Genomic DNA, 16,569 nt, shown 5'->3' on the forward strand with positions numbered 1-16,569 from the left:
ACCTAGGAAGCGCAAGGCCCTGGGTTCGGTCCCCAGCTCCGAAAAAAAGAACCAAAAAAAAAAAAAAAGTACACTTAGAGCCTCCAATTTCAGTTATTTGTCTCTTTAAGAATTGCTGGAGTAAGTATTCCTACCGGGAAAAAGGAATGTTTGTCTGGACTACTGGTGAGACAAGAGAACAAAGATTTAAGGAGACAATACAACACCTGGACTTGCAAGTTCCTAGAGACACCAAGTCAAAGCAGAGTACAGCTCTGCAAGTTTCTCTCTTTTATCATAAGCCAAAACCAAAGTGTTACTCATCGTTGATTCTTCATAAAAACTTGTGGAATATGGAGCCATGCTTTTGCTTACCTTTGGGATTATTACTGATTTTGTTCTCAGGGTTTGAGTATGACAGTTCTGAATCACATCCTTTCTTGCATATTCAGATCACATTTTTTATCTTTACCCAGTAGAGAGATATTTGATCCCCTTTTGTGATAGTTATATAAAGATGTAGCAAACAGGAAATTGGAAAGTTTGAACTGTTGTGAGATGGAATCAGGATGACGGTCCTAGAAACCTGTCACAATATTGCCATTAATTTTGAATATGTTGACTGTCTTAGTCACTGTTCTATTGCTGTGAAGACGCACCGTGATCAAGACAACTTTGTATAAGAAAGCATTTAATTGGGGTCTTCCAGCTTTGGAAGGTTAGCCCTTTATCATGGCAGGGAGCACAGCAGCAAACAAGTATGCTTACTTGATGCCGAAGATGCGGAGAACCCTATACTTATCCTCAGGCAGCAGCCAAAGAGAGGGAAAGCCCCTGGGCTGGGTGTGGACCAGTGACACACTTGCTCCAACAAGTCACACCTACTTCAAACAAGGCTACATCCTTCTCCAATAATGCCACTCCTTAGTGACTAAACATTCAGTCATATAAGCTTATGGGGGCCATTATTCAAACCTCCACATGACCTCATCTGTGTCTCATAAAAGCCTCTACATTAATATATACTATTGATTAATTTATACTTTGCTCACAATCACCAGCGGTGTAACTACCATCTTAAGAAAACCTATCCAACTGAGAAATTTCTGCATAAAGTGTACCATAGCTTCCAAATTTTAAGAACCACATAAAAATCTTTAAACTTTGAATACATAAACATAAAACACAGGGTTGTACATGCACGGTACCAAATAAAACACAAAAGGGACATTTGTTTACAGAATGAAAGCTGAAGAGGGAGGACCCAGAGTTTAACCTCTGCTAAAAATGTAAGATCCTTCTATCTGCTAGTTCTTTCCCTGAACCCCTTGGCTTCAAATTCTCTCCCAACTGTCCATGGTGTGGGAGATGGGAATCTCTTTTCCATCTCTTTATCACATATTTTCTTACAGGGAAGGTGCTTGGGTGTTGGGAGCGATGCCTTTGAAATCCTCCATTGATATTACTATTATAGTTAGAATTAAGTATGACTGGGTTCATGAAAAATCCCCAGCCAGCTGCAGAAGACTAATACAAATCTGGTGGTCAGGATGAATAATGATATGATAAAGTTGTGACCCTGCTGAGAAATACATCTGACGTCAAGATGCCCAATGTGATGACCTGTTACCTCTCTGAAAAACCAGCATCCTGCTGACCAATAGATATGACAAACCTGTGACCTTTCTAACACCCTGTCAACATCAGCCAATTCCCTGACCACAAGAATACTGTGTCCTTGGCCTGCATAAATGTTTCTTGTCGCGCCCACCTCGGCCAGCAAGGAAGACGCAACACAGTCGGATTCTTCTCAACAGCCTTTATTGCAGGACCACCTCTTTGCTGATACGGGGACCTCGAGCGGCAAAAGTGCTCGCCTTATATACACAGCAGGCTGAGGCTATGCTAATTGTCCTTCAGGGATTGGCGGAACATGAATCCCTCATTAGCATATTAATCTCCCGGCCAACTGACGCCAGGTGCAGAACCCGTGCATGCGCAGTACCGTTGTTCACCACAGGAGGGCGCCAGATCACCTCATTATCCTACAGCCGCCCTGGCAAGGGGACAAGCCTGCGCATGCGCAATAAGTCGTTTACTACCAGACGGGACTGGATGTCGGCGCCATCTTTGTTTTACCGTGCCGCTCCCTACAGTTTCTTACTTCCCCCTCCCTCTGTTACCCCTATTATGGTATAAATTCAGCCTTGGGAAAAAATAAAATTATCGCCTTGATCAGACTCTTGTCTTGGCGTCCTTCTTTGCGTCTCTTGTCCCCCATTCTCTTCCAGGTACCCTCAGCACCGTCATTGACACTTGGGTGCCTCTCTTTAGATCAACATGAGGATCCAGTATTGATAGTGTAGCAGAAGCCAGAGGCCTCAAACCATATCAATGACTAATGATAGCAAACATTTGTTTGCAAAGGGTATACTGTGTGACACTCTATGACACAACTATGCTTCTATGCTGTCTTAGTCAGGGTTGCTATTCCTGCACAAACACCATGACCAAGAAGCAAGTTGGGGAGGAAAGAGTTTATTCAGCTTACACTTCCACACTGCTCTTCATCACCAAAGGAAGTCAGGACTGGAACTCACGCAGGTCAGGAAGCAGGAGCTGATGCAGAGGCCATGGAGAGATGCTTCTTACTGGCTTGCTTTTGCTGGCTTGCTCAGCTTGCATTCTTATGGAACCCAAGACCATCACTCAGGAATGGCACCACCCACAATAGGCTGGGTCCTCCCACCTTGATCACTAGTTGAGAAAATGCCTTACAGCTGGGTCTCATGAAAGCATTTCCACAACTGAGGCTCCTTTTCCGTGATGACTCCAGCTTGTGTCAAGATGACACACAAAACCAGCCAGTACACATTTCCAAGTTTATTTTTCATTTGTTTGTTTTATTTATATTTTTCTTTTGGAGGGGTTGCATAGTGGAGGATGGATATGAAGTATTGTAAGATATGGAGGTAAGTGTGATTGGGGTACATATGTGAAATTCATGAAGAATCAATAAAAAGTTTTAAAAAGACTGTACAATCCAGCCTTAATGTTTTCCCACTCTGCATAACTGCTGATTGTGGGACTGCAAATACATTTAATTTGTAAGACTCTCAGAGAGAATCTTCCCTCAGGAGGGAGATCCTCGAGCCCAATGACCAGTCCGAGTCCACAGGCTGCAATCTGCAAGAGGATTTTTATTGATCAGGATACACAGGTATCTGTGGGCGTCCCAGTCAATTTGGAAGACTGGCGAGCCTAGCAGAACCAGGGTCGGGTTTTTATAGGGCATTGGGGAGCAGAAGCAGGCTTACAGAAGCAGATGCATGGTTACAGGGATGTGATTTGTGGAGTAAATTAGGCATACGTGTACATTACCTATTTTGGCTATAATCATAACAGTGAGTTAGCAAAAAGTACATGGTGGTCAGGGCTTCCGGGGGGTCAGGGACTTTTTCTTTTTCCTGCCAGGTAGCCCATGGAGCAGTGCCCATAATTTAGTCTGGTTTCTGCATTTTGTTTTCTTTTCTGGTCTGTTTCATCTAAATGATGGGTCAGCTTGTCCCACAAAGCTTGGACACATCTGAACTTTCCCAGGCTTATTTTAGTTCTGAGTCTGTGTATCTAAAAACTTACTTTTTACTTCTATAGTTGAGGGCCTTGGGCTTGTACAATTCCCTTTCTGGGAGGGGGGTCTTTCAAATTATGTTGACAAATTTGCAGTAGTAGCATCCTCAAATAATGGCAATCAACAGTATTTTTCCTCAGAAGGAAACAAAGCTCTACTCTAGGCGTGATCCACCAGATGTGACCCACTAGAAGTTCTTACACAAATGAGAATCATGATCTCGTAGGTGTGGATTTATTCCACAAACACAATGGTCTTCATTTTTCATGAACAAACCTCAAACTGCCTTGAGTATACTAAGTTGGATTCCTCATTTCTTGTCATTTGTAGCTTCAAAAAATTTAATTCTGTACCAAGTATAGTAAGTTGCCCATGACCATGCTGGTAATTATGGAATTACAGAGTTTCAACTTCCATATATTTCCTGTAGATTGCACTCGAGACATGCTTCTCTGAGACGCTCCAGGCCCTGAATAGTTATGGTTCAAGCAGCCCTGGAGGCTGTGGATTGTCCTGGCAAGTTTTTGATTCCGTTTTTCTCTACCCTTTCCTGAACACTTATATCAGTCAGGGTTCTCTAGACTCATAGAACTTATGGAAGGTCTATATATTAAAGGAGATTATTGGAATGACTTACAGTCTGGAGTTCAACTAACCCAACAACAGGCAACTGTGAACCAGAAATCCAAGAACCAGGTAGTTGCTCAGTCACAGGAGTGTAGGTGTTTCACCTGGTCTTCTGTATAATATGGAATCCTGAAGAAGTAGGTTCCAACAGATGTATTGGCAAGTAAGTGTAAACAGGCAGAGAAGAGTGACTTCTCCTTCTTCCAATGTCTTTCTGTAGGCCTCCAGCAGAAGGTATGGCCCAGATTAAAGGTGTGTACCACCATGCCAGGATTTGGAACTTGCTTTGTCCCAGACTGACCTTGAATTCAAGAGACCTGCATGCCTCTGTCTCCTGAGATGAAAGGCTTCTAACACCTTGCCTGGGCCTAAGCGTTTCACGGCCACTACACCTCAAGATTTTGATCAAAAACATGTGTCATTCTTGTCAAGCCTGTGTCTTCCAGTTTCAAGATCTGGATCACAGGTGTACTTTCCTTTTCTGAATTGTAGTTTATTTCAGACATAGTCAGGTTGACAACCAGGAATAGCCATCACCATACTTTTTGAGGTTGTTGAAGGCATCTGTAAGGTATCTTCTCGCATTTCTTAAGTGCCTTCAAAACTTTCTAACAAGCTCTGAGAAGAGGTAATTTTATTCTCCATACATCCTCTAAATGCTCTATCCTCTTCCTAAACTTTGTCTCCCTTTCTCATTGTGTTATTTGTTTCAATAATAAACTCATTTTTATATCCCCCTTAATCTTCAGACACAACTGTTCCAAACTCTGAGGTAGCACTGAAATCTCTACACTTATTGATATGAATATATCTGCATTGTCATCTGATGTAAATGGCAGGGAGCCAAAATTAATTTATCTTTGCATTTTCTACTCCAGAACAACATGCATATTTATTATTGCACCTGACATCTATTAACAATTTTCAGCAGATATTTATTGGACATCTGCCACAAGCTAGACATTCTGCTGGAGAAAAAAAAATTGCAAAATCCAGCCTCTGCCTTGTCTGAGTTCAGCCTCACAGGGAAGGCAATTAAACAACAACAAAATGTGCAGTCACATGTCAGTAATGTGGATGTGTTCTGTTCTTTGCAGTCATGTTCACACTCCCAGAACCAATACAAATAAATTTCAAAAAAATCTTTTGAAAAAGAGTTACATCAATCATTTATTGAAATCATTAAATAAAACAATATCAATGCAATCGTTTTTCAAGGCTGTCTCGTTTCCTCCTCTTTATCTTCAGCATGCGGTCAGATCGGAAGTAGGCAACAGGATGTTCTGGTATCTTAGTTGCAAATCACTACTGTTTGTTGACTCAACCACCACAACTATGGATGCTGGAAACATCATAGGATCAGGGTCAGGTAGAATATTTTATAGGTTGCAATCTACCAATCCTTATCATGTCTTCTCATAGCACGACTGCCAGAGGGTTTTTATTTAAGTGCTCTAATCTCCTTCGTGAAGATTCTACCCTCATGGCCCAGTGTTTATTCACCTTGTTTTCAGTGCTTTGAATCAGCATAAGAATTTTAGAACCACAACATTAGTTTCACAAAAATTTATGAGCAAAATTGACATGAACCTGTTTTTTTTTTTTATCAGAGTTTAGAGTTTTGTACTGAGGAGAAATTATCAAGCAAAATTTAATTATAGTATCTTGGAAGTGCTATGAAAGACAAACGTACCAAAGAATTCAAAGCTAGGGCTTTGAACTTGTGACTTCTTGCTTCAGTCTCTTCATGCTGGTTTTACAGGACTGTTACCTGACTCAGATGAAGGAATAGTTTTTCGATTGGCACGATTTACTAATGTAGACCAAGTGATGTAGGACCAGGGAGCTGTGGGTGGCTTGGTCTCCCTATTTAAAAAGTCGGACAGGGGCTGGAGAGATGGCTCAGTGGTTAAGAGCACTGACTGCTCTACCAGAGGTCCTGAGTTCAAATCCCAGCAACCACATGGTGGCTCACAACCATCTGTGATGAGATCTGATACTTTCTTCTAGTGTGTCTGAAGACAGCTACAGTGAACTTATATATAATAAGTAAATAACTCTTTAAAGAATTTAAAAAAATAAAAAGTTTGACAGAAGTTTCTTAGCTACAAGCTACAGATCAGGTGGATCCAAGACCGACAGTAATCGAAAGATCTGATCTTGGGTTGGGGATTTAGCTCAGTGGTAGAGCGCTTGCCTAGCAAGCACAAGGCCCTGGGTTCGGTCCCCAGCTCCGAAAAAAAAGAACCAAAAAAAAAAAAAAAAAAAAAAGGATCTGATCTTAATGATGTTTGGAGATTTTCATTAAACCGAAGCAAGTACCTAAAGAAGTCAGCCAGTGTCAGAATGTAACATATACTTTAATGTAAGATTGATAAGCGTTTATCTATAGTAACAAAAATAAATAAGGTGGCTTAACTTCAAATAAAATCCTGATTTACCTCATAAGAAATCTAGATGCGAACAAATATGGCATTTTTTGGTGACTCCATTATACCACCAAAGACACAGGGACCTCAATTTCTTCCCTTCTGCCAACTCTAATTTTTAACTTGTATTACCAAATCATATCTGAAATCTCCATATGATTGTCATTTTATCATGGTATCCTTTTATGTGAGAAGAGATGGTGAGCACAATTATTTACAAATTAAATTCAAGCTCTGCTAGCAAAGGAAGAGGGTGTTTTTAAAAGGTGGTGCATTGGGCTGGAGAAATGATTGAGATACATAAGATAAAAATTGACAGATCATATGAAGCTCAAGAAGAAGGAAGGCCAAAATGTGGATGCTTCAGTTCTTAGAAGGGAGAACAAAATACTGTCGGGAGGAAATACAGGGACAAAGAATGGAACAGAGATTGAAGAAAAGGTCATCCAGAGACTGCCCCACTTGGGATCCATCAAACTTAGTCACTATTGCTGGTGCCAAGAAGTGCTTGTTGACAGAAGTCAGATATGAATGTCTCCTGAGAGGCTCTGCTAGAGACTTTCTGATACAGATGAGGATGCTCGCAGCTAACCGTTGGACTGAACATGGGGACCCCAATGGAGGAGTTAGAGAAAGGACTGAAGGAGCTGAAGGGGTTTGCAATCCCATAGGAGGAACAACAACATTAACCAACCAGACCCCACCAGAGCTCCCAGGGACTAAACCACCAACCAATGAGTACACATGGAGGGACCCATGGCTCCAGCTGCATATGTATCAGAGGATGGCATTGTTCAGCATCAACAGGAGAAAAAGCTCTTGGTCCTGTGAAGGCTTGTTTCCCCACTGGAGGGGAATGCCAGGGTATGGAGGTGGGGATGGGTAGGTGGGAGTGGGAGCATCCTGATAGAAGCAGGGGGATGGGTGGTTATACGGTTTTGTTCTAGGGATATTTCATTTTTTTAATAACGGTTTTAGCTGACATTCATGGAGAGAATGAATCCTTAGAACTGTGCCACTAGTGAAAGGAAATCCTGTCTAGAGTATGTTTCTTTACAAAGCTGTGTCACACCATCCTTTGGGCCCTCTGCTGGAAAAGTAGAATCAAGTCTCAAATAATGCCTTTTAAATTGTATCCTCTAGTATTATAGATGTAGGACAGTACTGTATCATACCTCTGTGGATGTAAAATAGCTTGTACCTGCTTTATGATACGTAGTAGTGACCGTGCTTTATCAGAGCTGTTTTTAATGATGTTGCTCAGAATGTTTTCTTTCCAGATGATGATTGAGAAGCTAATTTAAAAAAAAATGGTGCCAGGTACCACAAGAGTAACAGAACTGTGCTGTTTTCTCGGGTTTTGTTTTTTTACTTTTTTTTTTTTTAATGGAGTGTGCTGGATGTCTCTACAGTTTTGTTCAGATGACTGCAGAACCTGGAAAAGCTGTTGCTGCTGTTGATGCATAACACACTGCTATTATTGGTCTTTTTATATAAATATAAATATATATATACAGATATATAATTTGAATTTTTTGAAACTTTACCTGTGCTGTCAACTTTCGAAAAAAGTATCCCCGTTTACTGTGTTGAGTTGGCACTGTACAGAAATTAACAGCCATATTGGTCTAGAAATGTTGAACTTAAGTTTTTTCCATTTGTACAGGGGTAACACACTGTATTAAATATGTAAGGTCTTATATACGTGGGTTTGATTACAAAAACTAATAAAGTATTCTCTAAATAAAAAAAAAAGAAGCAGGGGGATGGGGGGGGATGGGAGAAGGGATAAAGGGGATAACATTTGAAATGTAAATACATAAAATATCCAAGAAAAATAAAATAAAGGGCAGTGCATAGGTAGAGGAAACTCATGTTCACTTCGTGTTGAAAACTTTGGAGTTTGTTCTGAAGAGACACAGCAAATGAAAAGGCCAGAAATTAATTACACAGAATGACTTTGATCCACTCTGCAGCAGCTCATCCAGGAAGTCAAACAAAACCTAGCTATCTGCCTGATTGAAATGATCATAACCTAGTAACTACTAGCCCACATAGCTCTACCCTTCTCCCTTCTTCCAATTTTAGACCAACCAGAGAAAAGCAAGTACGATATACCAACCAGTCACAAACTATGTCTTTTATTGAGCTGGCCCTAGCTTCTTCTTGCCAACAACTTCCATTCAGGGTACGCTGAAAGCTTTCCTTTTTCTCAGCCTTTAGCTTTTATGCTTCTGGGATCACATTTGGTTTTCCACTAAGCTTAAATAATGGTGGTTAGCTTTTTTTTTTTTGTCAAGTGCACAAAGTGCCTTTATAACCTCTAATAAAGATTAGCCTTCACTTGCTACCACATCCTACAGATTTTAAGAGGTCTTAATCAATGCAATAACATAAAGATGTGAAAAGTGAGTAAGAGTCAAGCAATTAAAAATATATTAGCTAGTGGAGCTAAAGATTCTACTATTATAACCCTGAACTTCATTATTTAGAACAAGAAATATATTTTAAATTTATATCACAGTCCAGATAGGTGTTTTTGTCCCCAAGCAGTTGTTTAGACACTGAGAATTTTCCTATACTATGGCTTGCTTACTTTTAGAGCATTACCCAACTCTACATGGCTTCTGTATTCACTTAGCATTCAAACCAGAGATAGCGTATGCTAAACGACACTGAGATTTGGTGGGCAAGACTACAAGCTATGTTCTTTCATTTCTCCAGATTTCACCTTCCAGATTGAGTCTTTTTTTTTTTTTCCGGAGCTGGGGACCGAACACAGGGCCTTGCTAGGCAAGCGCTCTACCACTGAGCTAAATCCCCAACTCCCCAGATTGAGTCTTAATGGCTTTAGTCTGGATTGAGAAATGTGGTCTTTGGGATACCTCAAGGAAAATGATGAAATTCAACATTTACACAATTTCACCTATGCCACAGAAAGGCACTGTGATAGCTCGGAAAAAGAAATATTGGTTCCTGGATGAAAATGGAGACAAGTCAGGATATATGGTATATATTGTGATAATGAGTCAACAATATGATCCTAGTTTTATAATGATGTGTTGGTGATAAGGATGAGAAAACCTCTTTGTTTAAATGGAAAGGCTTAGGCAAGATAAAATATAACAAATTACCTAAGAGTAGGTGAAAAGCCAATGTATGACCACAAATTCTCTAAGGAGATGATAGTGTACTATTGAAGAGGTGTAATCCTGTAGTAAGTCTGGAAAGAAAGCAACAGGCCAAGGTCAGGACTAGAAGGAGTCACAAAGTCATAGAGAAAGTAAAGCAAAGCTTTTACAAACTGTGTGCTCCAAAGAATTTGGGAATCTAAATTGTAACCAACAGCCACTTTTCTCCATGAATTCTGTACTGCTGGAGACTTGATATAGCCACATGAGGCCACATTGCACTTCTCAGAGCCTTATTTTATCAGGGTGTTACGGTCAATGAGAAGAAAAGAGGGTACAGTTAATCATTAGTCATGATTTTTTTATTTATTTTATTTATTTATTCATTTATTTTATTTACATCCAGGGATGTAGGTAAAACTTCCCCTGTCTCTGGAAGTTTGGGGCATTAGAAATGAGAAGGTATGCCACGCTTGAGTCAGAAAGAGAACACGGAAAGGTAAATTATAGTCAGCAGGAAGCTGTGGAGCACTGCAACAGCACAGGGGATGTTATGATAATAAGGCTTACAGAACATGCTTAGTTTCACAACCAGTGAGAATGCTCCCTATTTATCAATTAACTAAGTCAAGAAAATAAGTGGAAGTTTCATAACTCTAAAACACAGAATGGGAGGCTGGAGAGATGCTTTACTGAACAAAGTGTTTGCTGTTTGTGCATCGGGATTTAAGTTCAAATCCCCAAGAATCATGTGTCTGCAACTTTAGTACAGAAAGGGTAGAGCAGGTGAATCCCAGTGATTCTCTGGCCACAATGAGAGACCCTGTTTGAAAAAAAAGAGTAGAGAGTAATACAAGGAGACACCCAACACTGATCTCTAGTTCTACACGTGCACATAAAGTTGCCACCTACAAACACACATTTCCACATATTCTTACAACATACACACCTATTAAAGCAAAATCTGTATTCAACAAAAAAGTAAAACATTATTGCAACAGTGAAAATAACAAGATCTTTTCCATGCTTATTTTCTGAGGTCTGAGTACTAGAGATCATTCCTATGTTACAGAGAAGGGAGGCACCAAGAGTTCTGTCCATAATACTCCTGCACACTCTCAGTCTCTCTCTCCCTCTCCTCTCCTCCCTCCCTCTTTCAGTGTGTGTGTGTGTGTGTGTGTGTGTGTGTGTGTGTGTGTGTGTGTACGCAAATGTTTAAGTGCATGCATTTGGAGGCCAGACATCGACTTTAGGCATATTCCTCAGAAACATCATGGATTTTAGTTTTAAAGACTGGCTCTAACATCTATGGCTATACCACACTGAATGTTCCTGATTTCATCTGTGCCAGGCTAGTTTGGAGCTTACCTAGACTGATTAACCACCAAGCTTTAGGGATCTCCCTGCCTCCACCTCCAAGGCACTTGAATGACACAAACCATTGTGTCCAGCACTTTACATAGGGTATGGGGTTCAAACCCAAGTATTCATCTTGCATGACAAGATGTATGCCACGTACTTCACTGGCTGAGCCATCTTCCCAGTTCCATAACCAGAGTTTTCTAATTATACTCTCTAGGGAAATAAATGACATCCTATTCCTGTTTCTCAGCTGAGAAGCTTGACAAGAGTGTTATGCAAATCCAGGTCTCCTTTCCTCACTTGTGCCATGGAGAGGACAGTTTCTTCTTCATGATATAACATTATTGCAAAGAAATTTGCATCTAAGTATGATTTCATACTTTCACAATAACTCATTTTTTATCCTTCCATTCTTATAGCTAATGTAAATTGTATTCTTGAATGGAATCCCCTGGGCCTTGGGGAATCCTTCAATAAAACGACTGGTGGATATTTATTAAGTCCATGCTTTCCCGTATTGTCACTTGAAAAATTGTCAGCATCTTAAATTAGGGTAAGACTTTTAGCATTTCTTAGCACTATTGTATGTTCTATCAAGTTATTGAATTTTAAAATACTTAAAGGCATTGGAAAACTTATAATAAAAAATTTTAATTAGAGAAAAAGGATTTGTGGGGCACTCTTAATCTTTCAGTATCATAATTTGTTCATGATGGAAGCCCAATAATAGATAGTTGCCTTTAAAGCTCTAATTGCATTTTTTAAAATTATAAGCTAGAGAGAATAAATTGGATCTTGGAAATGGGAAAAAGCTAAACTGATTATCTCTGTGAGTCATGAGCAATTGGAGGAAGAGATCACAATGAACAAATTTCTAAACCATTATTAAAAACTGCTATTAGAATAATTAAACATGAAATTGAAATGAAATGGAAAACAAAAACAAAATAAAAACTGCACCTCCAAAGGAAAATTAAATGCCAGATCACATAGTCAATGGGACAGGCTATTAAACAAAGAAAGCATTCACAGCTGTAAGCTATTTCTCTACAGACAAGCAATTGTGGCTGCTTGCAGTACAAATTGTGTTGCATAATTATTAGTGCGTGTTATATTCATGAGTGGAAAGAAAAAATAATTCTTCTCAAAGTGAAGATGCCTGAGGCTCTCATAGTCCCTGTGGATGTTTCTTGCCAATTAGATGTCTAAAATCCACCAATAATCTGACTTATGTGTAGTCTAAGAGAGACACTTTCAGCTTGACTTTATGGGACTTTTACCAGGCATAAATGGATTACCAATACAATCCTTAATACTGGCTTTGCTTTTCTTGAATTATTAATACATTAAGTATTCTGTTGTGTTCATAAGTACGTAGGGTTCAATTACTATTATTTTAATTATTATAAGCTACTGGGAAAGGGATAGAGTTAGAATAAAATAAAAAAAAGTAATTTGGAGACAAATTAAAGCCAAATAATGCCATGATAATTAAAGTACCAATATGTCACATTAACCTAAATAAAAAAGAGGCTAGAAAAAGAGAAAGTTGCCCTGTGTAATACTATGTAAACTTGTTAAATTTCAAAGAGCCAGCCAGTAGGAATAGTCAGTATTAGATGCCATATATGCTGCAGACCATAGAGTTCCAACAGAAAAAATATAATTTACTAAAATCCTGATTGGAAGTTTTTATATTTAATTCCATTCATTTGGTTATATATATACATATGTATATATGTGTGTGTGTGTGTGTGTGTGTGTGTGTGTGTGTTACTCTTTATAAGTTAAATTTCATATTCCAAGAGGAATTTAACCTCTAGATCCAGACAATTTAATTATTCACATGTCAGATTTCATAGTGTTGATAGAGGGCCCAGTGATGGAAAGCATTTGTTGCTCTTCCAGAGGACCTGAGTTCAGCTCCGAGATCCACATGGGGGCAGCTCACAATATTCTGTGATTTCAGCTCCAAGGGATATGACATCCTCTTCTGGCTTTTATAGGAACCTGCATTCTCATGACAAATACTCATATGAGTACTCATACTCATACACATTTTCAAAAATAAAAGAAATCACTAGTGTTTAAACAATCTGATTCAAAAACAGCTTTATAATCTCTGGTCTGTTCTTGTACAGATCTGGTGTTTACAAACTTCCCATTTTATTGCTGAAAACATGTTTTCTGTAAGTCATAATTATTTGGTGGTAGTTACATCTAGACAAGTTGTTGCAGTAACCTCTCCAACTCGAATATGCCCGTGCAAAGAAAACACAACTTGATTAATATGAATACAAGCTTGGGACTAGATTGGGCAGATCTACCACTACACTGTCCTATTCCCCAGCTGTGAAATCTCTCATAACTTGCGACTTCTCCATGCTTCAGCTCCATCTTCCTTCTCCCTCCCCACCCCCACACTTCTCTCCTCTGCTCCAACTTCCCTTCCTCTGCCCAATCCCGGGCTCTCCCCTTTATTTTGCAAATTAAATGGGGAAGGTTCTGATGAAGTCACCTGATTCCTGAGTATGTGACTAGGTCCTTGGGGCAGCGATTAGCATCCAAATACAGATAACTCCAGGGCAAACCACAAGTCAATTTGTTCTTTTTGTTCAAACCTTCCATTCTTCCGGAACATTTTTTTTTTATTTTTTTTAAAATTTTAATCTTAACACTCAAAAATTTGAATAACATGAATTTGTGATTACTTGGATGTTTTTGTTTTAAAATGTGGTACTTATAAATACTTATACAGGGCCAGTAAGATGGTTCAGTAGGTGAAGGCATTTCCTAGCCTGTCTTACAACCTGAGTTCAGATTCCCAGAACCCACAAGTAGAAGGAGAAAACCAGCTTCCTGAAAGGTAATTTTCTTATCAGTACTTGGTAAAAACTGCACCAGCACTTACTCTCTCTGACATAATGTGATTGCCTGTGTGTGTGTGTGTGTGTGTGTGTGTGTGTACACGCGCGTGCGCACGCCCCCAATAATAAATTGGAATTATTAAAGTCAGTAGTATATTAGATTTCAAGGGGACAGAAGAAAAAGAAACATGACACACTATAATTGCTTTCAAAGAATATTTAAGTACAATTGTAAACAGAGATCAAATTGTTAGAGCATGTTAAATGTTACAAGAATAAATTACAGGTACTCATAACATTAAAAAACCGAGTTCCTGGAAAATATCATCCTGAGTGAGGTAACCCAATCACAGAAAAAAACACATGGTATGCACTCATTGATAAGTGGCTATTAGCCCAAATGCTTGAATTACCCTAGATGCCTAGAACAAATGAAACTCAAGACGGATGATCAAAATGTGAATGCTTCACTCCTTCTTTAAAAGGGGAACAAGAATACCCTGGGCAGGGAATAGAGAGGCAAAGATTAAAACAGACACAGAAGGAACACCCATTCAGAGCCTGCCCCACATGTGGCCCATACATATACAGCCATCCAATTAGACAAGATGGATGAAGCAAAGAAGTGCAGGCCGACAGGAGCCGGATGTAGATATCTCCTGAGAGACACAGCCAGAATACAGCAAATACAGAGGCGAATGCCAGCAGCAAACCACTGAACTGAGAATAGGACCCCCGTTGAAGGAATCAGAGAAAGAACTGGAAGAGCTTGAAGGGGCTCGAGACCCCATATGTACAACAATGCCAAGCAACCAGAGCTTCCAGGGACTAAGCCACTACCTAAAGACTACACATAGACTGACCCTGGACTCTGACTTCATAGGTAGCAATGAATATCCTAGGAAGAGCACCAGTGGAAGGGGAAGCCCTGGGTCCTGCTAAGACTGAACCCCCAGTGAACTAGATTGTTGGGGGGAGGGCGGCAATGGGGGGAGGATGGGGAGGGGAACACCCATAAAGAAGGGGAGGGGGAGGGGTTAGGGGGATGTTTGCCCGGAAACCGGGAAAGGGAATAACACTCGAAATGTATATAAGAAATACTCAAGTTAATAAAAAAAAAAAGAAAAAAAATTTCAAAGCTTAAAAAAAAAAACAAAAACAAAAACAAAAAACCAGCAATAAACTCAACAGATGTATTGATCTTTAAACAGGATTCTTTGTTATCCATATCCACAGATTGATTGATTTAAAATAAAAACCCTCCTGCTTGAAACCAAAAAAACAAAAAAACAAAAAACCGAGTTCCAGTTATTATTGGCAGTTTCTAAGCAATATCTGCAGAGTTTTGTGCCAAACCACACATTAGATTCAAATATACCCAATACAAACCACTGAAGCAGAAATATTGGTAGTGCCAAAATGAAACTTAGGTCTTTCTCAGTCTTTGTCTATTCCTTTTTTTAATCTTTTCATGACAAAAAAGGACTTCTGCTGGAAAAAGCCAATTAATAATCAAATTTCTTTTTTAATGGAAACTAGAATAAAAATTGGGAAAAATAGTTTTGTGCTTCTTCTTTATGGCTTGCACCACGTGAATGCTATCACATTGATATTCAGCCAAATTCCCCCTGGCTCGATCAAAGAAGAAAAAAAGTTTTGTCAAAGCAGGAAGACTGGAATGTAACCACGTAAGCCATGCTTCCTGGCTCCTCATTTGCCCTTAAGCAAGATGGCTGGCTCCATTTGCACATGCGTACAGCCGCTCGCCCAGGGGTTGTTCCGTCGCGTTTGCTTTCGTTAAGCGCGGCGATTGCTCAGTTGTGGGCGGAGGGGCGGAACAGGAAGTTTTCATGTTTTGAGGCAGCTGCGGGTTCTTCCTGGAGTCTTCCCCTTCCAGGGCTGTCTCTCTGGCGTCTGTGTCCGAGCTTGTCATGGGGGAGGCGGAGAAGTTCCACTACATCTACAGCTGTGACCTGGACATCAACGTGCAGCTGAAGATGTGAGCGCTGAGCGGGGAGCCAGGCCGGCGAGGGGCAGGGGATTACCCAGGAGAGGGGCTGGTCCTTGAAGGGAATTGGCAGAGTAACCCACATTGAAGCCCCGGGAGGGGTATGAAGTAGTTTGCATTTTCCGCTTTTGTGGAGATACCGCGATCTAATTCTACCCGGGAAAGCCTTAGGACACAGAGTTCCCCGCCAAAAGAGAGGAGGAAAGTGAAGGTCTTTCCTGTATAGCAGAGCTGGAATGTGGAAGGGAGTTCAGAAATCGTGAAGGTGGGATAACTGAGTACATGGGTGCAGCTCGAATTACACACGAGACGAACTTTTGGACAGTTTGACATTTTTAAAGACAGAGATGTTGAGAGGGAGTAGGAGACCGTGTCAGTTTGCAGAGGGATCAAGAAGATGGGAGGAAAGAGACTTTTAGTAAAACCTTGGGGCAGCACGTTTAAACTAGAGATCAAGAGCATGGCGTCTGGAAATGAGAGCCCTAGTGGGAAAGAAGAGTTCCCAGAGATGCTAACTTCAGAATAGTAGAAACAT

The 16,569-nt window shown here is 40.1% G+C and overlaps 1 protein-coding gene across 4 annotated transcripts in view; it reads left to right on the forward strand.

The window, feature by feature from the left end:
* The first annotated feature begins 15,753 nt into the window (after window positions 1–15,753).
* Pik3c3 (phosphatidylinositol 3-kinase, catalytic subunit type 3) overlaps window positions 15,754–16,569 on the forward strand; it is an 83,870-nt gene continuing 83,054 nt past the window's right edge. The window contains exon 1 of one of the 4 annotated variants that reach the window (XM_006254488.5): window positions 15,754–16,025. In XM_006254488.5, coding sequence (XP_006254550.1) covers window positions 15,958–16,025 — 68 coding nt within the window. In that variant the 5' untranslated portion in view covers window positions 15,754–15,957. The remainder of the gene's footprint in view (window positions 16,026–16,569) is intronic. The other 3 variants (XM_039097083.2, XM_063277567.1, NM_022958.2) reach the window with 3 other exon arrangements.

This window comes from Rattus norvegicus, chromosome 18 (assembly GCF_036323735.1).
Source record: "Rattus norvegicus strain BN/NHsdMcwi chromosome 18, GRCr8, whole genome shotgun sequence".
Lineage (NCBI taxonomy): Eukaryota > Metazoa > Chordata > Mammalia > Rodentia > Muridae > Rattus > Rattus norvegicus.